Below are 27,827 nucleotides of genomic sequence, written 5' to 3'. Positions count from 1 at the left end.
CAGCAGCCTGACACACAACTGGCTCCAACACTTCCCGGCCCTTGAATGATCGTCTGCCTTGCTGACACTATCGGGATAACTAATCAATGACGGCTGACAGCTGTTCGACAGATACGGTTGTTTACGCGTTCTTCCTGTCAGGAGAGTGAGACATTGTCTACCGAGCCAAAAGTAAAAAATAATAATGCTTCACCGAAGAACGTTACTAGACGTGTTGTCGGAGAGATCCCAAGTTCAGATCCATCTGGTGTTGCCTATTTGCTTCCCAGTGGATGTTCACTTTTTTCTAGCAATGTAATCATTGCCAATCACTTTCATTGCAATTCTAGTTAGTGTATGTCAATTAGTATGCACCCACATAGGTGACCTAGGTAGGTCATAGGTAGGTGACCCTTTACCTATCCTGTGGGTGGTAGTGAAAGAGGTTAGAGAGGAACATAATTGGCCCAGGAACTAATCAATATTAATATCGTAAACCAAACATTATTAATACGAGTCATAAGTATTCAGGGCTGCTAAAGTTACTATCAACTTCATGGTTTCCAGATTTTGTTGAATCGCTTCAAACTTTACACCCGTCTAATTATAATTGTTTTATATAACAAAAGGTCACATAACACACCCGGTACACAGCTCATCTCCTCCCAAAACTAAGTAAATAAGTATACACAACATAAGAATTAATAAAACATCATCTTATGAACATACATCGTCACTGTACTTTACAGGGATTTGTATTTGTTTACAATATCTATTACTACAATAATAATAATTATTATTATTATTATTACTTAATACTATTATTATACCTACAATCGTTGCTTGGTCTTATAATTATTTGAAGAAAATTAAAAGCTCCTCTATATACGTTACTACAGCAGTTATCGCCACCTAGTACCATATCCCAGGATGAACAGCAACTGTAAGATCCACCTCCACCGTCCTGGGAGGAACAACAACCATTACCGTCCTGGGAGGAACAACAACCGTTACCTCCACCTACACCGTCCTGGGAGGAACAACAACCATTACCGTCCTGAGAGGAACAACAACCGTTACCTCCACCGTCCTGGGAGGAACAACAACCGTTACCTCCACCGTCCTGGGAGGAACAACAACCGTTACCTACACCGTCCTGAGAGGAACAACAACGTTACCTCCACCGTCCTGGGAGGAACAACAACCGTTACCTACACCGTCCTGGGAGGAACAACAACCGTTACCTCCACCGTCCTGGGAGGAACAACAACCGTTACCTACACCGTCCTGAGAGGAACAACAACGTTACCTCCACCGTCCTGGGAGGAACAACAACCGTTACCTACACCGTCCTGGGAGGAACAACAACGTTACCTCCACCGTCCTGGGAGGAACAACAACCGTTACCTCCACCGTCCTGGGAGGAACAACCAGAGGGGACGCAGGGGGAGACGCCGCCAGGACAGACACTGACTCACCTGTTATCGACCGCGTATTGACCACAGGTGTAGACTTATTGACCCTACTCCTCTGGACAGTTTTCATCATGATGTTACACTAAGCTAATGTACTTACCTATCAATACTCACCTATCAGTGTCTACCGGGGAGTGCCCCCGCTTATTATCTATGTTGTACCTGTTGCGTCATATGTTAATTATTCTATTGCTGGAATTCCTTGTCGAATCTAGAATTAAAGTTGTGCATGGAGGTAGCTTCCACAACTTCCTCCAGTGCATATTCCACTTGTTGTCCACCTGTACAAGGTGTGAGCATTTTCTTACATGTCTTAAGACTCATTTCAGTTTCCAGCTTAAACTTATGTCCTCTTGTCTTACTTTCTCTCAATTACCAAAGGCTGTCCTTCTCCACCTTATTTATTCCACTCCTAATTTTGTATGTTGTGGCCATATCCCTTCTGTTCTTCAATCTCTTAAAAGGGGGCCTGACGGCTGAGTGGACAGCGCTCGGCATTCGTAGTCCTAAGGTTCCGGGTTCGATCCCCGGCGGATTCGGAAACAAATTGGCAGTTTCGTTCACCCTGATGCCCCTGTTCACCTAGCAGTAAATAGGTACCTGGGAGTTAGACAACTGCTACCTGTTGCTTCCTGGGGTTGTGTAACAAAAAGGAGGCCTGGTCGAGGACCGGGCCGCGGGGACGCTAAGCCCCGAAATCATCCCCAAACAAGCGACTTGAGAATGGTCCAGGACGCACCAAAACGTCGTCGTCCCTTCACCTTCTAGTGTGAGGTCTGGTCAACATCCCCAAACAAACTCCGAGGGTTGTGAGATATAATTTGTATATGTAGCCTATCTTTATAGCTAACCCTCTTAGTTCTGCAACAAATAACGTTAAAATAACAACGTTTCGTTTTCCCGAAACGCTGTGCGTATTAGTGGCTTTAGATATTGTATGTACTGTTCTAGCTGATATTGTGTGTACTGTACTAGCTATATCTATAAATCCAACAGTATGTTTGTAACTCTGTGTCTATGTATGTACTTTTCCTAAATAAAATATTATTATTATTATTATAAATCTTGTTGCAAGCCTTTGTACTTGTTAAATTTTGGGTTTATGTTTCACAAGGTGCAAATTCCACGATATAAACCTCTAACCTTCCTTTTTATGATGTTTTTATGACATCATAAAAAGGAAGGTGAAACGCCATGCAACCTCTGAAGAGACAACTAACACAACACCTGTACCCCCTATTAGACTATTTTACAGGAACTTCTTTTCCACAGTCCATAAAACGGAGGAAAGGGTCCTGAAAGACATTGTTAATAGGAACGTTATCCCTACAGACAAAAATCAGAAGATACAATTGACGATTTACTATAAAACCAAAAAACGGCCAACCTACTCATGAGAAACTCTCCAGACACAAAGCAGAACGCTTTAAAGAGACCGACGTCGTCTATGCCTTCATCTGCAGGTCATCACTTATCACTTCATCACTTATCTCAGCAGGTACGGTGTTATCTCTCAGGTGTCTCACTTATCTCAGTAGGTATGGTGTTATCTCTCAGGTGTCTCACTTATCTCAGTAGGTATGGTGTTATCTCTCAGGTGTCTCACTTATCTCAGTAGGTATGGTGTTATCTCTCAGGTGTCTCACTTATCTCAGTAGGAATGTCATCAACCATTGAATGCAGGCTGGTGTCGGCAGGCTGGTGTAGACAGGCTGGTGTCGGCAGGCTGGTGTCGGCAGGTTGGTGTCGGCAGGCTGGTGTCGGCAGGCTGGTGTCGGCAGGTTGGTGTCGGCAGGCTGGTGTCGGCAGGCTGGTGTCGGCAGGCTGGTGTCGGCAGGCTGGTGTAGACAGGCTGGTGTCGGCAGGCTGGTGTAGACAGGCTGGTGTCGGCAGGCTGGTGTCGGCAGGCTGGTGTCGGCAGGCTGGTGTAGGCTTCCCTGGGGTGTCGTGAAGACTCATGGCGACTACATTCGTCTGGGGAACATCACACAGTTTTGAATGTCTCCGCTTGTCTAGTTACTTTATCGTGTCAAGTCAGCTAATTTTATTGTCAGCATCATGCCAAGTCGGAGAATTTTGTGGTGTGTGTTTTCCCGTAGCGATGTGTGTTGTCAGGAAGGTAATATCTGTTGCCAGGACGTAGATGTGTTGCCATAAAGTAGACATATGTTGGCATGATGCAGCCTCGCTGTTGTTATTAGACGGACGTATGCTGTCATGATGGCCGAGGTGAGAGTCACGCGCATCACGAAGGATATATTGTGGCGTGAGACATGAGTACGCTGGCAGTGTTGTGTCTGGGTGTACCAGGATGGTGGGGGGCAGGTGTAGCTAGGTTACACAGGTGACCCTCGCCCACACATGTTGCTACCTCACCCCCCCCCCCCACACACACACAAGCCTGTGTCTTCTCCATGACTGCATCTAATATATAAACAATTATAACAATGAAACGATGTTGACCTGAGACCAAATAAACTAATATAAAATATATAAAGTTGCCTTAACTTATCGAGGCTGGAGACTGGACGGATGATCACACACCATTAACTGTCAATCTGGTTTTGTAAATTATAAATATAGCTTCCAGCAGTGTAAGTAAACATCTTTACTGTATAATTAAAATTGTCTGAAAGGTTTCGGTACATACTGGTAGCTTGGGTGTGGTGAGAGTGGGCTCTTGGCAGGAGTCGTAGCCAGTGTTTCATAGTGTTGTCATTCAGTATTCATCCTCATTATAGTGCTGAATGCTTCCGCTTGTCCTGTCAAGCCGGCACTTCGAACAACAGCTGTCCCTGTGGCGCAGTGGAAAGCGCGTTGGACTTCTAATCCAAAGGTCCCGGGTTCGACCCCCGGCAGGGATGAGGCGTTGCAACCATGGTTTTCCTCACATCATAAGACAGTTGATCACTGGATGTACAGACTGCACGAATTGGTTTATCCTCAACTTCCGCTTAAGGTAGCGCCAGAAAAGTTAAAAAATGTGTCAAGAGTTGTGTGTGTGTGTGCAAGTTGGTCGATACCAGCAGGGAGGGAGGCGGGAGGTGCCATCACTGTGGCCAGCTCAGTTACTTGCCACCACTCACCAGCCTTGCCGCTTTATAGTCTTATGTCACTAACAACCTCTACCCTACCCCACAAACAATGCCCTGCGCACGCCGTACTGGTGAGACGGGCGTGTCAGCCTAACCCCAGGTCACGCGAGGGCGCCACACACCCGGGTCGTGTTCTTGACACACACACTTGTTGATCTGCCTTCACAAGTCACCATAACTCTGTCTTGTATCTCACACTTGAACAAAGAACCCGATTAATTATTAGCCTGCTAATTATGGAAACGTTAAGGTAATACAATTATAATAATCGATATTACGCTTAACAGTTTTAGTTTAGTTTATAACGCAGCCCGTACCTGTTCTGCGAGTGTGTGTGTTGGCCACTACAGGAAAGTGTGGTCTAAATATTTGTGTCCAGGCTTGTTGGATCTGTTGCACTACAACTGAACTATTCTCACGTTCCAAATCTTTGTCGAAATTTACAAACTTGTGGATGGAGGTGGTGGCATCTACAACTTTTGCCATTCATTCCACGTGTTGACCGCCCGTGTACAGAGTACGAGTATTTCCCCGCGGAGGCAACAGCATCCACCTGTACCCTCTAATCAACTCTTAATTAACGTTTCACTTGTATACTGTGCCCACTCGGTCCCTACATTTCTTCCACTCATTTGTGTTTCCAGCTTTCACTTATGTCCTCTTGTCCTACTTTATCTCAGTGTAAAGAGGCCGTGTTTGTCCACCTGGTCCATTCCACTCTTGTATATTGTATGGTGTGATCGTCTCCCTCACTGTGTCTTCAAGGCCAGTAAGATTTAGTTCACTTAGCCTTTCATTGTAACTTAACCCACTTAGTTCTGGTACTAATCGTGAAGAAAACCCTCTGTAGCTATTCAAGTTCGGTTTCCTGCTTCACAAGGTGTCTTCCAGGCTGGTGCTGCATATTTAAGTGTTGATCTGTGATCCCAATTTAGGGAACAGTTGCAAGCATACAGATTTCACTCCCGAAAAATATCGTCTTAACTGTAAAAACACGTACTTATATATTTAAACACTATTAGAATGTAGTTATAGTTTAAGTCATTAGGGGCATCCCCCATTCCCAGGACGCTCAAGACGCCAACAGTGGCGTTGGACGAGGCTTCAGTAGGCTAGGAGCTCACGATAATTTGGGCTAAGGTTCCAGAACTGTGTAGTTAGGTCAGTTCACATCATCACCAGGTCTTCCATTCAATATTTAGCTTAAATCATTTATCCCTAGCTTATAGTAATTTAATATGAATGAATATAATTATACAGAGCATTCGTAATATCCTATTATTTATACAGAGAGGAAACAGTTATCTGACTGGTGGAGTTAATGCGTTTAGTGGAAGTCTTATAAATACTGTCAACAACGGCGGCCCACCCCATAATGTTCCGTCAACAGTGGTCCCCACTCCACGACATTCCGTCAACAGTGGCTCCCACCCCACTACATTCCGTCAACAGTGGAGGCCACCTCAAAACATTCCGTCAACAGTGGAGGCCACCTCAAAACATTCCGTCAACAGTGGAGGCCACTTCAAAACGTTCCGTCAACCATGGCAGCTACCTCAAAACGTTCAACAGACTAATAATAATAATCAGCGCCAGCTTTTCTATGATCATGTAATACCCGTATCTCTCCCTGGACAGATGTAATAGGACCCCATAATCACCACACCAGAAATATATATCTCTTTGATATCCCAGAGTCAAATTTAATCTGTGTAAACTGTTGGCATTCTTTCTAAGATCAGATATTATGTATCCCGCCATGCCCTGGTGACGCGATATTACTCCCTCATCTATCCCGAAATGCCCGAAATGCTTTGCGTAATTAGTGGCTTTAGGCATTGTATGTACTAGCCCTATCTATAAATCCATCACTCTTTGTAAAATCTCTTGTATGTATGTACCTTACCTAAATAAACATTTGATTTGATTTGATTTGATCCATATCTCAACTATGGTATTTGTGCTTGGGGTTCTACTACCCAAAATCATTTACGTCCTCTAATTACTCAACACAAAGCTGCCATTAGGACAATATTCAACTCTGGCCCCAGACATCACTCGGTACCCCTACTCAAATCTCTGAATATGTTGGACATTAAGTCACTGCATATTCTCTCATGTGTATTATACATATATAAAACGCTGAACTGTAATGCCAATCCTGACCTCAAAAGCTTCATTGAAGGTTGTAATAGAACCCATGAGCACCACACCAGAAACAAATACAGTTTTGATTTGAAGGAGCAGGGGCAAACCACAGCAGGGGAAAGACGAGGGGGCGCCGACAAAACCAAAGCAGCAGGGAAAAGATGAGGGGGCGAGGATGAAACCAAAATCGAACTAACGCCCCCTCAAGTTCGAGTTGCTATAATCAAAGCGGGGCTGCCGCGGGGCATCAGGAAAGGCAACCAACCTAGCACGTTGCACCAACTGAAACCGTGCATGCAACGACGATGCTGCCTGCACCCTAGTATCAGAATCAGTGGACTGGGTGAATTGGAACTAGCAAGGAACACCACTCACAGGATTCTGGGTCGAAGGTGTCACCGACCAAACAAGCAGCATGACATACGCAAAACCAGTGAATGGTACCCTGCGATAAGGGAACAGAGCATCCTTCAAACTCGCACATGGCGAGATGGGACCCAGAGGACGCATCCATTGGATCAATGAGCCCCAATGGGGTTTTCCAGGGTCCTTAGGCTGACTGCTAAGGGAAGCCCAGGTAAGGTACTGCTAACTGGTTGGCCCAAACTACCAAAAGATCAATTAAAAGCTGAATACATGTGACATGTACTATCACGGGGACCTAGCGGGGAGCCACCAGAATAACAAAGGGTGGACAATCAAGGGGGAAATGCCCCATTAGGCAACAAACAAAAAGAAAAAGAAAACCCCCGCAAAAGTACAACATCTCCAGTAGGAACAAAACCAGCCACTGTGTAATAGGTGACAAGCTGCAGTACAGTACCTTGCCAGTACCAAGTACCTTCACAGTACCAGCGACGATACTACCTCATACTCAAGGTCAAACAGCAGAAATGAAAACAAAAACTAAGGGAAGGCAATCACCCAGCAGCAAAAGATCCCCATGGAGGTAGTTCCCGAATGACTTGTAGAAGGCAACCCTCAAGCTGCAAGAGCAGTACCTACAGAGCACCTAGTGAAGGCGGCCCAGGCGCATGCAGCCCCTAGTATTCCGTGAATTACTCCTGGCTCGCACACCACCACACAGAAGAACACCACCACAAAGGTACAGCACTGCTCAGAGACAGGAGCCAGAGTTGAACAACCCCACGCAACACATCAGCCTCGAAACTGAGGTTGAGATGGCTGGCACGAGGGGTATGAGGCTCCCCCTACCCCCTCCGGGAGGGGGGGGGGGGGAAACTGCACAGACAGCGGCGTGGTGGCGGTTGTAACATCATATTCTTGTTTCCTGTTTCTTTGTTTTCAGATTGTGGCGTTCAGCTTGATAGTTCGATTTTCGGTAGCAATTTTAACCAGGTGGAGTTTGTTTTGAGACGCCTACCTTCCAAACTTAATCTGTGTTAACACTCTATGCAAATAAAGGGACCTAGTCTATGGAACTCACTCCCCAACAAATTGAAAAGCTGTCCAATTTTTGCCTTGTTCAAAAATAATTCCAAAAAGTACCTAATTTCATCTTCATAGTTTCCTACCTAGTGCTTAAACTCGCACTGTATCTTGCGTTACCCAATCCCTCAATATATGTACCTAAGCCATACAACTTTACCAATGTAATCATTTCTATCACCTTATATCATGGTTGTTAAATTGAATGTACAGTATATTTTACTGCATTATACCTTGAAATAATCCTCAAATTATGCTACAACATACCTATTGATAACTCTCAAATTTTATTTTACTTTTATGCATGTACCTATTAATCTTTGTCAAATTTTCTTACAATGTACCTGTAAACTTTTTTTTTTCAATTTTGCTAGAATTTACCTACTTAAAATTATCTGTTAGATTAAGGACTTGCCTTTTACACTATGCGTGCTAGTGGCTTTACAAGGATGTAAAAACATCAATGCTATGTACTGTACTCTCATAAACCTAATATATCTTCTTGTACATAAATAAAGTCACTACACATCCTCTCAAGTGTACTCTATATATATAAAATGCTGAACTGTAATGCCAATCCTGGCCTTAAACACTTCCTAGAATGTTATAACAGAACCGGGCAATGGGCACCACACTAGAAACAAATACCTACTTGATATTCCAAGAGTGCGACTTTAGCAAACTAGAAACGTCTGCAAATCAAAGGACCTAGAATGTAGAATTACCTCCAATCATGTCAAAGGCTGTATCTCTCTCAACCAGTTTAAGAGAAAAACTAAGTTCTACCTAATAAACTCCATGTAACCTACCTTCCCTCCTAAATGTCAACCTACGTCTTGCTATTTTCAAACAATACTGATTATTGACCAACTTGTTTAACTACTGATATCTGGCATGTATAAACTTAAACAAAATTTCAATTCAATTTATGATTTTGATTTCAATTAGTATTAGGTTTTAGTCTAAGTTTTTTCCCACACCGTGCCTGAAACGCTGTGCATATTAGGGGCTTCAGGCACTGTATGTACTAGCTCTATCTATAAATCCAACATTGTTTGTAACTAATTTTCAGTGTTTGTACCTTTACTTGAATAAACATCTTATCTTACACAGTATAAGAACATGTTGTACTGAACTAGGTGAAAATAGCTTGAGCTACCTCCTCACTTTGTGTATATTTATACCTAAATAAACTTGTTTTATTTTAAATTTCAATGTACCTATTAATAATTATGTTAGATTGAGGACCTGCCTGAAACACTGTGTATTAGTGGCTTTGCAAGAATGTAAAAACCACAATGTTATGTAATCTCACAAATCCAATGTACCTTTTTGTATATACTGTATGCAAATAAATAAATAAATAAATATAATTATTATTATTATTATTATTATCATGGAATACATTCTATGTTTTCATAAGATCCATAATAAAATATTGCACTGTGTAGCTCATCTTTGGACACAGGATTTCGTAGAATGCATTTACCCAGGTACTGAGTGCATTCCCGTGAACAACAGTGAAATTATTGTACAATGACGGTGAATAGTCCAGCATACTAATACTGTGCAGTATACTAATGTATATACTTCACCTTATAGTATTCCTAAGTTAGGGACAGGCAGGAAGCCTGTTATGACTTATTGAGGTCCCACAATGCAATCTATTGATTGTCTAACCAACTCCACAGCAGTTGCCAAACTCCTCAGTACCTATGTGCTGCTAAGTGAACAGATACATCAGGTGAAGGTAAACATTGGCCAGCTATTTCTATCATGGCCGGGTATCAAACCCAGGGTCCTCAAGATGTGAGCCAAATAAATGTGAGTCAAATAAAATTAAGAAAATTACACATGTCATGTATATTACATACTGTATATACAGTACAATACATATTTAATAATAATTCTCTGTGTCGGGGGACAGGAAGCCAAAGTTTTGTCATACACGTTAGACTTATATCGAGGTCCCCCCCCCCTTCCATGGCCTAATTACTAATCCTGCCCAGGATGCAACCCCCACAACAAGCTGACTAATTCCTGAGTACCTACTCACTACTAGGTGAACAGGCCCATTAGGTGAAAGGAAATGTGCCCAAGCATTTCTGTCCTGCCCGGGATTCAAATTGGGAAATCTCGATTGTGTGTCGAGAATGAACCCGACTGTACTGTACTACCGAGACCCCCTTTTTTTTATACATCTGAAGATTGGCTATCTTAATGAATAATATAAGATTGCATTATTATTCTTTAAATCTATCTTCATGGAGAATTAAACAAATAACATAATATTTTATGGTGACATTTATGTATCGGTTTAATGTGTTACATTCTGTATTCTTGTTACCAAAAATAGTTTTTACAATATTTAGTTTGATTCCAGAACTTCCACCAAATGAGATGGATCCACTACCTTCAACTGATCATCTAAATTTGCACTGTAATTCGAGATCAACTTAAAACACACATTGTCAGCACCGTTGATTTTTGGTACAGTAATTTCAAGTCAAATAATTTTTTGGGGAAAATATCATTGTATATTTTACTATTTATCTATGAATACTGTATATACAGCAACATATTTGTCATGTTTATTAATAAGAGAGGCAAGTTGGTCATCGTTAAGAAATAATGGCAACTATAAAATAGCACTACATTTAGCACTATGTTTTGTGTAACCAAATTTATACAATATAATCAGACATAACTTTATCAATGATATTATATTAAGAGCTAGATGAACAGTAAATATAGTATTTAATATAAAAAATAAAACAAAGTTCCAATAATGAACATAAATATAGTGTAATGTACTGTGCCAAAAATTATGTAAAAAATGTTAAAATAACACAGTTTGTTTTAAATATTGGTGGGTCCTTGGTGCTTGCTATCTGGAAAGCCCAACTCAGTTTAGTCCACCTAAGGCCTTTGTGAGTCACTGTACACCTACCAGGGACCAAAGGCCAAAACCTGGCCCCCTCTCTAATGAGGTACTGTACAAGAAATAGGGGATCTTAGATCACCCTAACCAAGAAAAGGCCTCCAGAAAGATGGGTGGAGCAAAACATACAAACAACATGGTAAACAATGCAAGGAAAATTATAAAATGAAGCCCAGAGAAGAATGAATCACCTGATTGTAATAGAGTTCTCTCATTAGTTCCACCTTCTCAACTTCCTCCTCAATCATCTAGCCTTGAACCTTTGTCATTTAGTCAGGGTATGGAAAAAACTGAAGCCCCTGAACAGATAAGGTAATGTCCCAAGGAGGCACCAAGGATCCACCAGAAAAAATTTCATTTCAGTAAAGTCTCTTCACAGCCTCTGGGCAGAAAAGATTTAAGGTCACGTGCTCTGCTCCTCCAGTAGTGTGGCCACACCCTCAAACATTGAATATGATCTCTTGTCAAAAATGCTCACTCACTGTGCCCCAACATACATAGAGTCCCTCACACAACAAGCGAAGTAAACCTTGCCAGCAATGCCTTAATAGGGTTTCTTAGAAGAAATTGGGAGCTTGTGTGTGAGGGTGGCAAACCTCAAATAAGCTAGCTAGTGTGTCCGAGCCAGCATTCTAGGCAGCTCTTGGACAATAGGCAGGAACAGTAATGAGTACAATATAGGACTTTCAGGAGATGGATGATGATTTGCTTGTTTGTTTTTTGGGGGAGTTCTTTGGCTCTGTTTTGACGTAAGTTGTAAGTTTTACCAGTTGGAGGTTTGTATTGTTTCACCTACCTTTCTGGTGGTATCCCTGGTCGATGGCAGACATGACAAACTCTAAATGAAGAGTGGCTATTGTTCCCTGTGCCTTTGAGTGGACCAGGTTCTGGCTCTGGTCTTTGGTAGGCACAGAACTCCAGGGACTGATGACACCAAATTAATATGGCACATGTCAGTTTGGATAGCTTCAGTGAGCCGACGGGGCTTCCCACAGAAATATCAATACCGTATTATGTAATCTCACAAACTCTTTGTACCTTCTAAATAAATCAATAAAGGTCCCCTGTTCATTGTGCTTCTTTAGAGGGGTTTTAGCCTCTGGTCCCCACTACACCCACTGTAGTAGCACTACAGTGACTCACAAGGGCCTGGTGTGGATTGAATTGGGTGGAGGGTTCTGAGCAGCAAGCACAAAGGAGGCACCAATAGGAGCCCTCCATATAATGAACATTATGGCTAAATTGCTGCAGGTAACCCTAGATTAAAGTCCCTGATTTCATGATATCTGCAATTTTTCCTGGAATAAACTGTCAAGTTAATTTATTTTGAACGTTTCATAAGCTTAACCATAAAGCGTTTGTGTGATGCAGTCGTCATTTATTCAAACCACCAGGTCCAGATGATGACTGTAATCGTCATTTTGAATGTCATGTTGGCTAACTCGCCTTCTTGTTATTTTATTTTGTTTATATTGCATTTCTGAAAAATACTGTCATAAAGTACAACTCTTTAGCTTAAAAATACCAAATTGAACACTTTACCATGCATAGTAACTTTGCAGTATGGGATTGAATTAAAATATCGCTAAAGTAATTTGCACTTGGCCCAAGACACTGTTGGCACCCAAAATTGTTAAGGGAGCAAAAATGGATTAGGGTTAATGTACATTTAAATACATTAGCTTAGTACAGTATATACTGCATATGAAATTGCAAATACTTGTGCAAGAATTGTATATAGTTTTATTTAATAAAAGAGAAAATAAAAAATATTTAATAAATGAAAATACTGTACAGTATTAATATTCATTACTTTGAGATTTTAACTGTTCAAAGTTTTTTTTTTTACCAAGGCCTAAGCAATACAAATCAAACTAGCAGTTTATTTTCCAAAGGATTGGAACCTATTCCGAGCCAGGTCATACACACTGCATGTACTGTATATACTGTACTGAACTGATAGTATAATAAGGGTCCATATAAATTACCATGGATTTGAATACTCACTCCTGAAACCTGAGACCTGTACTCTTACTTGTGTTTAAACTCAAGGTACTCATTTGTTAATCATGAAAGAAAAGGTTTTGTACTATCATATTAGAGCATGCTCTTAAACTGTAAAATGCCTAATTCATGATACAGTATATTGTTTACATGTTGTACTCAGATGAAATGAAGGCTGGACGGAGTTTGTTGATCTCTCTCATAATTAGTTACTTTAGGGCAGGCACAGAATGCCTGGATACAAAAACTATTTAAAACTGTTTTATTGACCTATTTTCCACTCCATACATGAACTGAACAGCTGTGTTAATCATCTCATTGTCTAGAATAAAAAGTTGGCATAAGACTAAATTGACCATTACTGTATTATGCTGATGCTGTTAACTAATATTTAAAAAGAACAAAGGACAGTTTTCCAAGGTTCTCATCAGTAAATGATAATGTTGTAGATATATGATAAATATTGAACATATATGTTGAATATGTGTTGCACAGGGCCCTGCAAGAGCTGAACATCAATCTCTCATGCACAGTGGAGTTAGCTGTGTATAAATACTGATCACTTGTTCTTGCCACTTATCATCATCAATTCTATTGCCTCAAGTAAGGAAACATAATTAGGATACCTCATTAAGTTAATTCACTACACTATTGTTTTAATCTTCGACTCCTTGTGTTAATCATACCTGCCAAATGTACTAGTGGGCTGACCTTCAGCATTTTACATAAGTCCCTTATCTCCTTGGCTAGTGTCCCAAATTATCATTTATCCCTTCCTGGGCAAATCTACGTCAATTAATTATCACGTAAGTGTCCAGCATTTATTATTACATTTGTTCCCCCTCCCCAGCTGCTGTGAAAACTAAGAGGTTGAGAGTCATTTGAGCTGTAAGAGCCATGACTCTCTTCAAAGCATTCCCTATGCAGTGCATACAAATAGCAAGTAGGATATTAAGCTCTACTTTCCCTTGTCTCACTCCAGGTTCCCTGCATCCAAAATTATATAAAATGAATTAAAATCAAGTGGTGGCAGCCTCAGTGTCTATATAACACCATGGTGTTGCTTAAGTGGGGCTATATGTAGGCAGTAACAGCAATACCTATCTATTATGTTCTCTCTCCCCTTTGTCTCAGTTTCTTCTCCCCTCTCTGCCACTTTCTCATTCTCTCTCTCCCTCTCTCATACTTTCCCTATATCTTTTCCCTTTCTCGCTCTTTCTATAAGCTTACTTCACATATGATAGTTTAACTTAGCTTAGAAAAAATAAGTTGCTAATAAAATTCAAAGTTGTTTGCAGTGTACACAAGTTAATCTTGTGTTGCCAATATGTAACCAAGCCAGATACATTTTCCACTTCCTGTTCCAGTAACAGGTGGAAGGCCACAGGAAAAGGTGACAGTTAAGACTACATAGTTATTTATTGTTTAGAATAGCTAACAATCTGTTTTTTCCAACAGTTACAGATTGTTCTACGAATGACAGGGAAGAAATCTCAGTAAAGAATTCATTTCTGGGAGATGCAACATGCATGAGCAGCTTCCTTAGCAGTTGTGTTTGTGAGATCATTGGAGGCCACACCAATATGACTAGGAACCCAGCAAAACTTATTTTCCTAATATCTACTAAAGATGAGGATTTTCCTAATATCTACTAAAGATGAGGATTTTCCTGATATCTACTAAAGATGAGGATTTTCCTAATATCTACTAAAGATGAGGAATAACCAATATTGATTTCGATCACAACATGATGCAAAGAGTTAAAGGACTCCAAAACCACTGCAAGAGTCAACTACAACAAGAAATGATCATTTGGCACATGAAAAGTAACTGTCTTAAAGCACATAAAATTCCACATATGATGCAGTGTAGAGATGACGAAGGATCAAGGGCAAAGTTGATGAATACACAGGGAATTCGCAGATAGTTTAGACAGTATTAGGGGAAGAGTGCAAATGAAAAAGAATTCATTTATCTGCACCTGAAGGTGGAATATGACAAGACTGACTAAGGTAAAAAGCGTTGGAGCATTCAGTTTGCAGGTAATGGACAGGGGATGACAAAAACTGGCAGGCAATAAAGATCAGCCGAAAGAGTTTTATATGATCCTCATATAAGAGTTCATTCCTTAGACAGTCAGGGGCAGACAGTGGATGATGTGTTTCTTAGTAAAAGTAATAGAAGTTATCATAGTTGAGAACTTAAAGCTGTGCCCAGTAGCCCAAGGCTACATAGTGTACAGTACACCATGTAGCCATTACTGTATGGAAAAACTAGTAATACAAGAAAAATGAATTGGTCATCAACATACAGCATGGACTAGACCACACTGAAAGAATTTGTTTATTAAAAGCAAGAAATGAAGAATTATGGTTTGCTCAATTTCTTTTGGCACAATTGTACTCTTTAAACAGTAAACTAAGTGCCATGTGTACCCACATCATCATTTGGTATTCAATAAACTAAAGACACCAGCTGTTGGTTATTACCTACAATACTATTATGGTACAAATACTGTCTTTGTTAATATTAATTTAGTGTTACCTTAAAGCAAAATGGCTAAAGACTAAAATTGTTATGAAGAAAGTGCTATGTCTGGAGTAGGGAAGTTCAGATAACATTCAGTTCTGTTTGGAGCGCAGTATTCTATGAATTAAGCCCAACTTGGACTTGGTTTTTGTTCCACACTGCCGTCAGTAACTTGTGCTTCCTACATTGCACCAAAAGTTTTGCTTTTCCTCCATGTATAAAGGCTGGATGCCATAACAATATATCCTTGATCAGATGGATAAATACAACAAAGAATCCACTCAACTATGGGTCACCTGTATACTTCGGAAAGAATAACAAAACACAAATACAGTAATATGAAAAAGCGTATAAAATATTTGTTAAGATACTAAAACAAATCTAGGACAGTACTGGTTTCCAAAGCCATTGAGAAATGGCCTCCCTTATGTAAAGATAGGACAATATCAAATGTAGCACAAGACAGGAATAAATCTCATAACATTGTGTGGTGGTGGTTCTGGGAATGTTCACCACACCACCTGTCAAGGAAGTTTACACCCAGTACAAGTCTTTGGTTAGTAACATGGCCAAATTTCAGGCACAATTATCTAGAGTAAACTGTTTACAATTTTAGTAAAAATTAGTTTGTTACAGTACTAAATAATGCCTGAGAAATGCCACCATATTTTTAGTATTCAATATAAAAGTGACAAAACACATATAGTACATACACATTGGTAGTAATACTCACTATGACAAAAACACTAAGTTGCTTAACCTTATGCAGTAAAGTAATATGATAAATTAGCATTTAAAATGTGCCTGATTTACCAAAAGAACAATCATCATAGCACCATCACAGTAAAAGTATACATTACACAAACTTAACAAAATCACTGCAGAACACTACCAGTGAAAAAATTATACATACACTTAATTTGTTTAATAAATATTTGAATCTATTATAAAGCAAGAAAACTTAGTAAACCAAAGTACAATTACTTAACAGTTTATTAAGTGTAAGTATGTACTGAAACATTGTCATAGTTGATTCTTGATTTTAACCTTATGAGAAATAACACAATGAAAAGTGACCTAACAACACTTCCATACGGCTATAGCCAGATTTCCAGCGAAAAACATATAAAGGAGATTCTTGACTTCATACGACACTTCAAAACCAAATGCTTCGCCAACAACACAGTGCCAAGTTGCGCCATATCGTTTGTCCATGGTCTCCTTGATTACACGTGCTGCACTCTGACAATCCAGAAATAGTACTGTAACATTAAGACCATTTCTTAACAGGAAAAGGAAATATCCAGTCACACATGTGCAACTAAGAATCATAGGACATTACTGTTAATAGCTACCATATGATATATTTACTTAAGAATCACTTCATTATACTGTACTGTATTTTATATGAAGACCAAAACACCTAAAACATGCATTCTTCTCCACTACTTATGGAGATACTGTTAGTACAAGGAAAAGATAAAGAAATTGTATCGTGGTCTCTACAACAACAAGTTTTTGTTTTTGTCATGATGGTAACTGCCTTCTTGGAATTATGCCCAAGCTCACTAAAGTAGCATGCATATTCTTTCTATATTTTAATCTATTTTTAGAAGCTGTAACTTTATGTTGTTAACCCTGTGTACAAAATGTATTTCTTGTAATACCTAACATACATATTTTGTTTTGACATTTACATACTTGGTTATTCAGAAGATTGTTTATCCTTAAATGGAATTTTAGTGTTCAAATTTAAACAATGATAATGTGGGTTTAACAATGTAACTAATGCTCAAAACCTCTGCTCAAAATCAATAACCACATGATCAATAATTATAAATATAAAAACATTACAATATTAGGTGCTTTTATCACTATTAGCGAACATTGTTCATACACTGATATCAATTATGTATACCAGGAGTGGCCAAATTTGCTTACTATAAGAGCCCCAAAGGATAAAGCTTAAATGTTTGAGGGCCGCTGGACATGAACAAAATTTACAATTACATTTTTTATTGTTACATACACATTTTGTTACAAAAATTTTACATAAATTTAATAAAAGCCAGTGTAGAAAGTAATGAAATGCCAGTTTCTGGGCAAGCCCCGGAGGCTCCCTGAAGCTATCTTAACGATCAAGTGCCATATTACTCAAGTGTCATCAGTACTTACTTCATTATTTGTTTGGTGTTTCTCACAGGCAGTCACTATAAGTTCCATTGTCTCTGTCTTCATCTCCTCTGACATGTCAGTATGCTGAAAGGAGGTTGAAATTGGTAATTTAGACTATTTCTGTCTGAAGTATGTTACACCCTGAACATACTAGTGATTTCTCTTACACCCACACTCCCCGATGGTACCCCGCCACCCTAGACCACACCAGTAATAATAATAATAATAATAATAATCTTTATTTAGGTAAGGTACATACATAAAGAGATTTACAAAGTTTGTTGGCTTTATAGATAGAGCTAGTACATACAATGCCTAAAGCCACTATTACGCAAAGCGTTTCGGGCAGGAAAAACATTAATGACTACAGCTTAAAACTAATGGGTAAAAAGAAAAGATGTGATGAGTACATATAAAAAATAGAGGTAAAAGAGGGGGGAACATTGTTGAAAAAGCAGCACAAATACAATTACAAATTATTACAGAAAATTACATTCAAACAGCGTTGATTTGAAAAACAAAAAAACAAAAAATATACATGGGTTGACAACAGGGGGGTAAGGTGGGTTACATGGAATTTATTAGGTATAGCTTCGTTTTTAACTTAAACTGGTTGAGAGAGGTACAGTCTTTAACATGGTTGGGAAGGTCATTCCACATTCTGGGCCCCTTGATTTGTAGAGCATTTCTGGTTTGATTTAGTCGTACTCTAGGAATATCAAAACTGTATTTATTTCTGGTGTGGTGCTCATGGGTTCTGTTACAACCTTCTATGAAGCTTTTGAGATCAGGATTGGCATTATAGTTTAGCGTTTTATATATGTATAATACACATGAGAGAATGTGCAGTGACTTAATGTCTAACATATTCAGAGATTTGAGTAGGGGTACCGAGTGATGTCTGGGGCCAGAATTGGATATTGTCCTAATAGCAGCTTTGTGTTGAGTAATTAGAGGACGTAAGTGATTTTGGGTAGTAGAGCCCCAAGCACAAATACCATAGTTGAGATATGGATAGATAAGGGAGTAATAGAGAGTCACCAGGGCAGGGCGTGGTACATAATATCTGATCTTAGAAAGAATGCCCACAGTTTTTGAAACTTTTTTTGATATGTTTAGAATGTGTCCCTGGAAATTCAGCTTGTGGTCAATGAGAATGCCAAGGAATTTGCCATCTAATTTGTTACAAATTTGGGTATTGTTTATTTTGAGATTTATTTGATTAGAGGATTTATTGCCAAACAGAATATAGAAAGTTTTGTCAATGTTAAGGGTGAGTTTGTTGGCAGTTAGCCACAGATGGACTTTATTAAGCTCAGTATTTACTGTGGCATTTAGAGCAAGTGTACAGTACTGACACTCCCCGATAGTACCCAGCCACCCTAGCCCACATCAGTGTACAGTACTGACACACTTACCCGCAGCAGAGGATAAGTGTGAACAATCTTCTTGGTGTCATCTACACTCTCCTGCTTCCTGAGCTCGGCCATCTGGAGAAGCCAGCGCGGGTTGTGCTGGGTGAGAGGAGGGGCGGCCACAGGAGCTGTGGTTGCTAGCGACGCCGTCCCCCGTTGCCAGGGATGTACTACACGCCTACTTGTCTTTCCCCTGGGACCAGCCTCTGGCTGTAACATACGATTTTAGGTGATAACATTCAAAGAGTGCAGCAGTTTTTTTTATGTTTATTGAATATAGTCGTGGTTACAGCACTTGTATGTTGGAAATGAAATGTTGTTGATTTAGGGGCGACGACGATCGTGGGACGGGATGCGCCCCGGCGGACCCGAGATGGGTTAATCACGAAGACTGGAAAGGTGAAACGCCAAGCCTAATCGCGAAACGAGTGACGCCAATTACTGTAAACTAAGATGCCTCGCGGCAAAGAAACTTTGGCAGGCAGATGATTGGGGTGCCCAAGTGTGACAAGCACCGGCCCCGCCCCACACAGAGAATACCAGGTAGCAAAACCAAAAACTCGGCCCCCAACTAAAACGCAAAAGTCATCCAGTGTCTCCCGGCACAGCAGAAGCCGGCCGCCCACCACGACTGAGGGCACACCAGGAGCCCGCCAAGACCCGGCACCTCTCGGGCAAGCCGGCCCCCGAACACCGTCACCCCGCCGGGATAGTAAGTAATTATCAAAAGGAGGCACCAAACCGGGAAGGCTGTGTAGCACCACCAAATGTGCGGAATAATTAGAGGCGCTAAATATCACCAAGGATGCCAATATGAGAACAGAAGCGCATAAGGCGAACGATATCAAAAGTATCCGATTCACCAAGAATTCTATTGAGGGACAATTGACCCCGAAGGACGGTCGGAAAGCAAGACACGCTCGTCCTGGAAGTCAGGACATACAACAAGAATGTGCACAACTGTGAGAGGAACAGTGCAATTTGGACAATAAGGAGCAGGGCGGTGCTCCATTAAGTGACCGTGAGTTAAACGCATATGGCCAATACGTAACCTAGCCAGAGCCGTTTCCCATCGCCGATTACGGTGGTAGGAGGAAGGCCACAGGGACACACGACCCTTAAAAGTATGCAGTTTGTTACCAATAATAGAAGACCAACAACCCTGCCAACGAGCAAGGATGGAGGAATGAATAACTGGGTAAAAGGCAGAATACAGAATACCTTTACGAGAGATGGGACAAGTGCGCAGAGCTTCCTTAGCGGCAGCATCCGCACGCTCATTTAAAGAGACGCCAACATAGCTGGGAACCCAGCAAAACTCTACCAACTTACTTACTTACTACCGACCAAACTAAGGTGTACCAATACAAGTGCAATTCTGGAGACTGCTCTCAGAAATGCATGCTATATTGGGTATACCATGAATACTCAAGAGTAGACATCTTCACTTCATTTACAAAAAGGCAGTATTAAGCAACATAACTCAACACAACATCCTGAATTGCTAGGACATAGTGAAAGACACACCAACGATTGTAGGCGGCTCAGTATACAGTACTTGAGGCTGTGTTCATTTGGGGGCTGACACCAGTAATCAATATTCCGGCGAATTCCACTTGAAGCACAGTTATTTGATGGTCCTCCAATGAGCCAGTGAGAAGATAGCAGAATTGGGAGAACTAATTGACGGAGCTAGGCAGCAATCACCTCGCCCCATTCTTTAATGCTCTCTACGATTAAGGTGGTTAAGTGAATCGATGGGTGAGGTGAATCCTCCCTTACGTCAATGTTTTTGCATGTAAGCTTAGTATACTTGTGTGTCAGTGCAGTTCTAAAGATGTCACATAGCTGAGGAAACATTGAACAATAAAATTAATCACTAGATTAAGTGATCAAGTGTTTCTTCACCCTCTAGATGGTAGGTATTTACTTAGAATGGAAAATATTCATTAGAAAAATGCTGCCGTGTTTTATTACATGTATGAATATATATATTTTTTTCATGTGAAATGAATATATAAACACGAGATGTTTTAGAGCATGTGGACCACATGGGCAAGAGAGAGCTACCAGCCCAAATATGATTATAGAAAAAAGGACAATGTACTGTAAATACTTAATGACGACACTGTGCCAAAGTGTTGCACATATATAGGTTATTTAGAGACTTGTTTTACTATGTTTTGATTCCTTGTATTTTTTGCCAATTTTGGTTATTTGGGCCCCTTAAGTTTTAATGGATCATTAATGATGAGTTGCAAAGCAAGGCTACTATTGTGCAATAGACATTGGACTTATTGCATAGCAAAATAATTTTCTTTAAGCAGGCAGAAAAAGTTTTAGGAAGACAACGAATAAAAATACTGTACTCTTTAGTGAAATGATAAGCATTTATTAGCAATGTCTGGTGCACAGTAAAAGTTTCAAAGCATGAAAAGATGAACTTGTGCAAGTTTTGTTCCAGGTAGTCAATTGAACACATGCCAAGTCGGGGAAAACAGAGGTGGGCATTATGCTGCAGTCTGATGGTAGTAACCAGGTAAGCAAACTCGTAGGTAGCAGGAGCCCTCTCTTTGATAGCTGTAGCTATGTTGCCACTGAAGGGTTTTGAGTGTGTACGAATTTAACTTGGTCATTCTGGGCTAGATTTAACATTCAAAGGTGACTATCTTACATCTAAAATGATCTTCCAGGGACAATTTCAAAGCTTTCCTGGTGTTATAACCACATTAAAATTGAGGACACTTCTAGAACCAATATATATACCATTACTTCCAGGACATTACTACAAAATTCTTGTTCTACATTGTACATTCACTGTTTATGATCGTTATATTTTCCATACCTTTGCCTTTTTTTTTTTATTTTTTCCTTACTAAAGTATGTTTGCCTAGGAAAAGTAAAAGTATACTGATGTATCCAATTGTTTATTCAGTAATGAACATGGGAGACAATTTTAATGTAAAATACTATAAAGAACACACATGATACATTAATATGCAACCTTCCTTACTATGGACTGGCAATCAATCTTGAAGCATATAAAGTTATGTTCACCTATCTTGAGGTCACTTAAAAATACAATACTAAATTAGACAATGAAAAACAAATGATAAAAACATTGAAATATATTCATAAGTTGCCACATCCATGTAAGGGAGGCCCCAAGTATATTACAACTACCTTACTATTATTGACTACTGAAGATGGAAGATAATTTTGTCATTATATCAGAAAATATTTTCTGTATGTAGTTTGGACCCTTGTCATACAAAGCTGAAAACCAAGATTATTTTTTTTGTCTTATCACAATTCTTGTGGCACTCGATACTGTCCTCCATCACCTGACTACAAATTATTCTATACTGTACTTTGATGCCATGATCTAAGCATTCTGACAAATGATCTCTGATAAAATACTCTAAGATCTTTATCAGATCTCTGATCTATTGATAAAATTTCCAGTATAATTTCTTTTCCTTTGGGGGATAATCAAAATCTTTAAAAGGTTTCCATGTAGTAGTACATCACAATATAAAAATTGTGGTATGCATGAAATTCACCATCGGTAATACAGTACAGTACAGTAACAACTGTACAGCTATCCCCCAAAATTTCCCTAGTCCATACATTAGAATAATATAAATATTTTATACAATTGGCACAAGTGACCTAGAAAAATAATGTTCAATACTAACAGCAAATAGATTACAGTAGTACACTGAACACCAAGTAATACTGAACAGAACAATGATGCACCAGAAACTAAGGTCAAGTTCCAGCCACACAATATTACATTAAAGTTGACTGCAACTGAGATCCAGAGCCTGAAAGCAGTAAATTACTTTATACTACATATAAATGTGTATAAAATGGTCTGAAAGCAAATTCTTGAAAGAACTATTTCTGGAATGAATATATTTTGTAAAATACTAATGCATCTAAAGGACACTACATCAATATAAATTATCAAAACCTAGATATTGGTTTTCTTTGTCAAACTGTAAAGTTTAACTAGTTTTATGAACACGGATGCAAATTTTATTATAATTATATATTTGTATATAATTACATTATATAAAATTAGCGAAAATTAAATAATGATTGTAACCGTCCATTAAAAAAAGTAGAAAAATTGTGATATGCTATCTATTATGTATTGTACATTTATTTATCTGACAATTCTTGCACTGTAGTCCAAATTGCTATTCAAAACTAGGGTCAATGCTTGTACATTATGAATATGCTGCACAGAAACAAGCATTAATGAGGACAATATGTGGCTTTTGCAGGCTGTCAGCAACTACGCTATCCACTATTTCAACCTGCCACACATTAAAAAACAATTAGTATATATATATTATACGATAAATAAAACCTATCCAAGCCACTGATATAATAGAAGAACAGACAAAGTGGATGTCATGTACAGTAAAATAGTTCATACTAAAAAATAAAGTTGTTGGCTGACCTGGATAAGTAAATAAACGCTAATCTTGGATAATACAGTCAAAGTACGGAACCGTCAAGTTTTATTAATATAATTTAAACATTAAGTATCCTACTCCATGAGCCTAGAAGAGCCTCTTCTCATGTGAAAATAAGCTGTGTACACTTCCTTCACGCTGAGCGGAAATTGTACGCTTCTCAAACTTGAGTTCACCTGCATACATCATGGATCTGTAAACAAACATGTCATGTAGTTATATCACAGTTGGAGATACGTTTCCTTGAGCGTAGTATGAAATAGATCCACTGACAATAAAACAAAAAAAAAACAAAAACTGGAAGAACGTGTGTTCCAGGAAACCAAAATTTTATAATGATTAAACAGAGAGCATCACCTGTCCAACAACAGGGAATTTTTTTTTTATTTTTATTTTTTGCTTTATTTGTACACAGTACATTCATTTGTACTGTATATGTACTGTAAACAAATAAATGTACTTTGTATACAGTAATAAAGATTGCTTTATTTGTATACAGTACAGTTATGTACAGTATATAAAAGGAACAATTAAGTAAAACAAAACAAAAATATAACTATCAGATTGGTGGAATTGCCAGTGCTAGCTTGAAAGCGTCAGAAACAAAAGAGATTGCACTTTGAAAACATAACTATATATTACAGTACCTGTAAAATGGAATATCATAAGTACTGTACTTCATTGGCCATAACTGGCTGACATAATAGTGAAAGAAAATTACTTGTGTTGAATTATCCCTCGGTGAATGTTTTGCATACCTAGTACAGTACTGTACGTGAAAATAAAGGGAGTGCGACAGTCGGGTCCTGCATTAGTATAGGCTGCAATCAGATCACATATCTACTGAATATTACACCTATCAATTATGCCATATTATATAAACAAAACAAAAGTACAATCTAACATGGAGAGAATAGTGCATGATAAAATTTGCCATTGCACAAGTAGCTTATGCATGTACAAAAATCAATTTATGTGGCTTTCCATATACAGTATCTCAGAGAAAATGAGAAAGAAAAAAAATACAATAGAGTCCTAGTATCTAAGATGGGTAGAGGCAATACCTCTAAGAAGCCTAGAGGTATTGCCAGCCTGTATTATTTTTCATATTACTGAAATGGTATTTCTTCATCAATTAGTTCGGGAGTCTTCCACTGCAGCAAGACATTTGCTTTTGTCCTTTAATGCATTTTTAGCACAGGTGAAAAAGAGTATGCTTATATAATACAATTACATGTTAAATTTCTCTGAATTTAACTAATGCAAATTCCAAATTTTAAAAAGTTAAATGGATTAATTAAATAATCAAGTTAACTCTTTAATCAAGGTAGAGTACTGTACACCCAAACCATAGCTATTCCATTGATATTATTACAGCATACATTATTTAGAACAATAAAACATCTTGCAGGATATCTTTGAAACCATTCCCCTTTACAGTATTTACAAAAAACAGTCAAAATGTCAGCCAGGAAATTAGTGTGCTGAGCAAATGGATATGTTCCAGAAAGAAAATCTAAGGTAGTATAGCTAAAAAATATACCACCATTAACAGTTTCAAAAGTCATTAGTCTTAAGCAGGATGCTGATATACGAGTTTTTCTGCAATGTTTAAATTAGACCCATTTAATATGGATAAAGAATTACTGTATTGGAAACTTTTGTATACAAAATTAGAATTCTATGAAAAAATAAGATGAAACAGAACAGTGCAGTGGGGCAGGGTGCAGGTGAGCACGAGAGAGCGAAAATTCAGGTCATGCAGAAGATATGCAGGGAGCCTCCCGAGTCCCCATCAGAGTTAGCGGTGGTTGAAAACCTTCAGCAATACGAATCTAAGGAACTCTCATGTCCCCAGAAACGAACCCCCAGGGGGGAAGGGGGCTGTACTATCAAACTCGTACAGGGAAGTGGGATACATACAAAACTACAGTACTTCTATTGCAGGGTACAAGGGTTGACTACCAACATTTTCAACAAGTAGGTAATCAACTCCCATACCATGCAATAAAAAACTTTCTGCACAAGGAACAAAGTCAAATAAGGTTCAAATGGGACCCAAGGACCCATGTAAGACTCCCTCCAAGGCCTGGGAACCACAGCTGAGGGCCTTGGGGCAGACAACATCCATGCCCACTGCACAGTATAGAGAAGTGGAGTCCCAAGGAAGAGGCTTCAAAGGTTGGGGGCTGGCTGAAAAGTAGACCATAAATCTCAATGGGACCATCAGGCTTAACTGCCTCTGCCTAAGTTGGAAGGAGCGAACCCCGATGCTGCCGAAGCCACATCCCAAGCTAAACCTTGCCCAACACTCAGACGCTTTAGGGGTGGAAGCAAGGGGGAAAAGACCAGAAAGAGGAAGAGGAGCAGATGGAATCGTAGTTGAATTAACCAATTTCTCCAAATCCAACCCATCCTCCTATTTAGATAGTACTTTTTGTAACTATGTGCAATGAATTTGTTGATACACATATGGGTCAACCGAGTGCGTGGTTCCTGGCACAAGCGAGATGCGCTTCAGTTTATAAATGCCTTCTGCCTAGTGACAATTGCGCTTGAATTCGTTGCAAAGTACAGTGGTACTGTCTCATTTACGAATTTAATCCATGCCAAGAGATGGTTCGTAGGCTAAAAATTCATAAACCAAAAAAAATTTTCCCACAAGAAATAATGTAAATTGAATTAATCTGTTCCACATGCCCAAAAATATTAATTTAAAAATATATTTTATACAGAATACTACTAATTTTTTTACTATACCTTACCTTTATTGACGACTCTTGTTGGCGAATGGAAGATGGTAGGGAGGTGAACATCAGGCAGTGATGACATTTCTGGGGTACACTCTCTCCTACGTTTTGCAGGAATACCACTAGAACAACCAGGTCCTATTGGTATGCCTGCAAAACATAGGAGAGAGTACTCCAGAGAAGTCATCACTGCCTGATGTTATAATGGAAGGGGACTCCCTTTCCAAACACTAACACCTCTTCTCACCATCTTCCATACGCCAACAAGTTATCAATAAAGGTAAGATATAACTTGTACATACTGTAGTACAAAATATTTGTAAAATTATGTATGAAATGTATTTTGAAGTTAATATTTTTGTAAGTGTGGAACGGATTAATTCAATTTACATTATTTCTTATGGGAAAATTTGTTTCGGTTTGCGAATATCCAGTCTACGACCAGTCTCTGGGAACGGATTTAATTCGTGAACGAAGGTATCACTGTACTGTACTACTAAAACAGGAGGATGAGCTGCCAAATCTGAGTCGCTAAACACCAACCAGGGTAGCTAAAGGCATTCAACCAGGCACACTACCTAGACTACTGTAAAACAGAACACCTAAAGATTAAAGCAGTTGCTACTTGAAATCTTGACCACCACCACAAAGTTTGTAAGGAAAGTGATGTGCGGAGAACAAGTACCACACCACTTGGGGTTGAAGGTGTCACCAACCCAGCAAGCAGCATGGCGGCAGACAATGCACAACTCTTGAACTTGCACATCGCGAGAGCGGGTTTAGCAGGAATATGCCACCCTTTCGAAGCTCACAGATCACCTAATTTATCATTTTAAATCCTGCGGACCACTAATATGAATCAAATGACTTACTCAGAGAACCACTACATGCGAGGAAGCCCTCTAAGGTAGTGAACCCTGAACACTACAGGGGGAAAAAACCCTAGCAGCACAGTAAAGCACAAAGGAAACAAAGCCCCATGCTCATGCAGCGCCAAGCTCCCTATACTCCTGGCTCATGCAGACAAACATGCATTGGAACAACCACAAAGGCAAAAAAACACCACTTGGGTGAAACAGGAAACAGGAGCCAGAGTAACAGTGGACAGCCAGGGCACTAGCTACCATGAGTAAGAACTAAGAGTGGGAGCAACTGGCTGATCCAGTCTGCCTCCCTCCTCCCCCAATTGAGGGAAGGGGTGGCATGAACGAGCTTGTGCAAGTTTCATGACTTTTCAATCGTTTATTTATTTTGAGGGATTGATATTTACTTATAACGAGCAGTGGTCTCTTGTTTCACTGACTTTGTGGGTGCTTCTCCAGTGGTGGCGGACATGATCATAATTCACTACTTTACTTTTGTCTGTGTAACTGCGAGCTC

The 27,827-nt window shown here is 39.4% G+C and overlaps 2 protein-coding genes and 1 non-coding gene across 5 annotated transcripts in view; 1 reads left to right on the top strand and 2 right to left on the bottom strand.

Moving 5' to 3' along the window:
- The first annotated feature begins 4,245 nt into the window (after positions 1-4,245).
- TRNAR-UCU (transfer RNA arginine (anticodon UCU)) lies at positions 4,246-4,318 on the top strand. The gene has a single exon. It is a non-coding gene; the product is annotated as a tRNA-Arg (tRNA).
- Positions 4,319-10,432: 6,114 nt separating this feature from the next.
- On the bottom strand, positions 10,433-20,728 carry LOC123758726 (dynein axonemal light chain 4). The gene is made up of 3 exons (XM_045743315.2): positions 19,214-20,728; positions 17,796-17,879; positions 10,433-16,862 (listed from the first exon to the last, which is right to left on the bottom strand). The coding sequence occupies exons 1-3, from the start codon at positions 19,427-19,429 to the stop codon at positions 16,698-16,700; spliced, it is 465 nt and encodes a 154-aa protein (XP_045599271.2). The 5' UTR covers positions 19,430-20,728; the 3' UTR covers positions 10,433-16,697.
- A 1,393-nt stretch (positions 20,729-22,121) lies between these two features.
- The window catches only part of ras (Inosine-5'-monophosphate dehydrogenase ras), a 37,787-nt gene continuing 32,081 nt past the window's right edge, over positions 22,122-27,827 (bottom strand). For all 3 annotated transcript variants that reach the window (XR_006772927.2, XR_006772928.2, XM_045743311.2), the window contains one exon: positions 22,122-23,890. Coding sequence is in view for 1 of the 3 variants with exons in the window: in XM_045743311.2 (XP_045599267.1) it covers positions 23,785-23,890 (106 nt within the window). In the remaining 2 variants the exon portion in view is untranslated. The remainder of the gene's footprint in view (positions 23,891-27,827) is intronic.

Source organism: Procambarus clarkii, chromosome 31 (genome assembly GCF_040958095.1).
Source record: "Procambarus clarkii isolate CNS0578487 chromosome 31, FALCON_Pclarkii_2.0, whole genome shotgun sequence".
In the NCBI taxonomy this organism is placed as follows: Eukaryota; Metazoa; Arthropoda; class Malacostraca; order Decapoda; family Cambaridae; genus Procambarus; species Procambarus clarkii.
The sequence above is the reverse complement of the archived record's forward strand: the minus strand, read 5'-3'. Positions and strand labels throughout refer to the sequence as shown.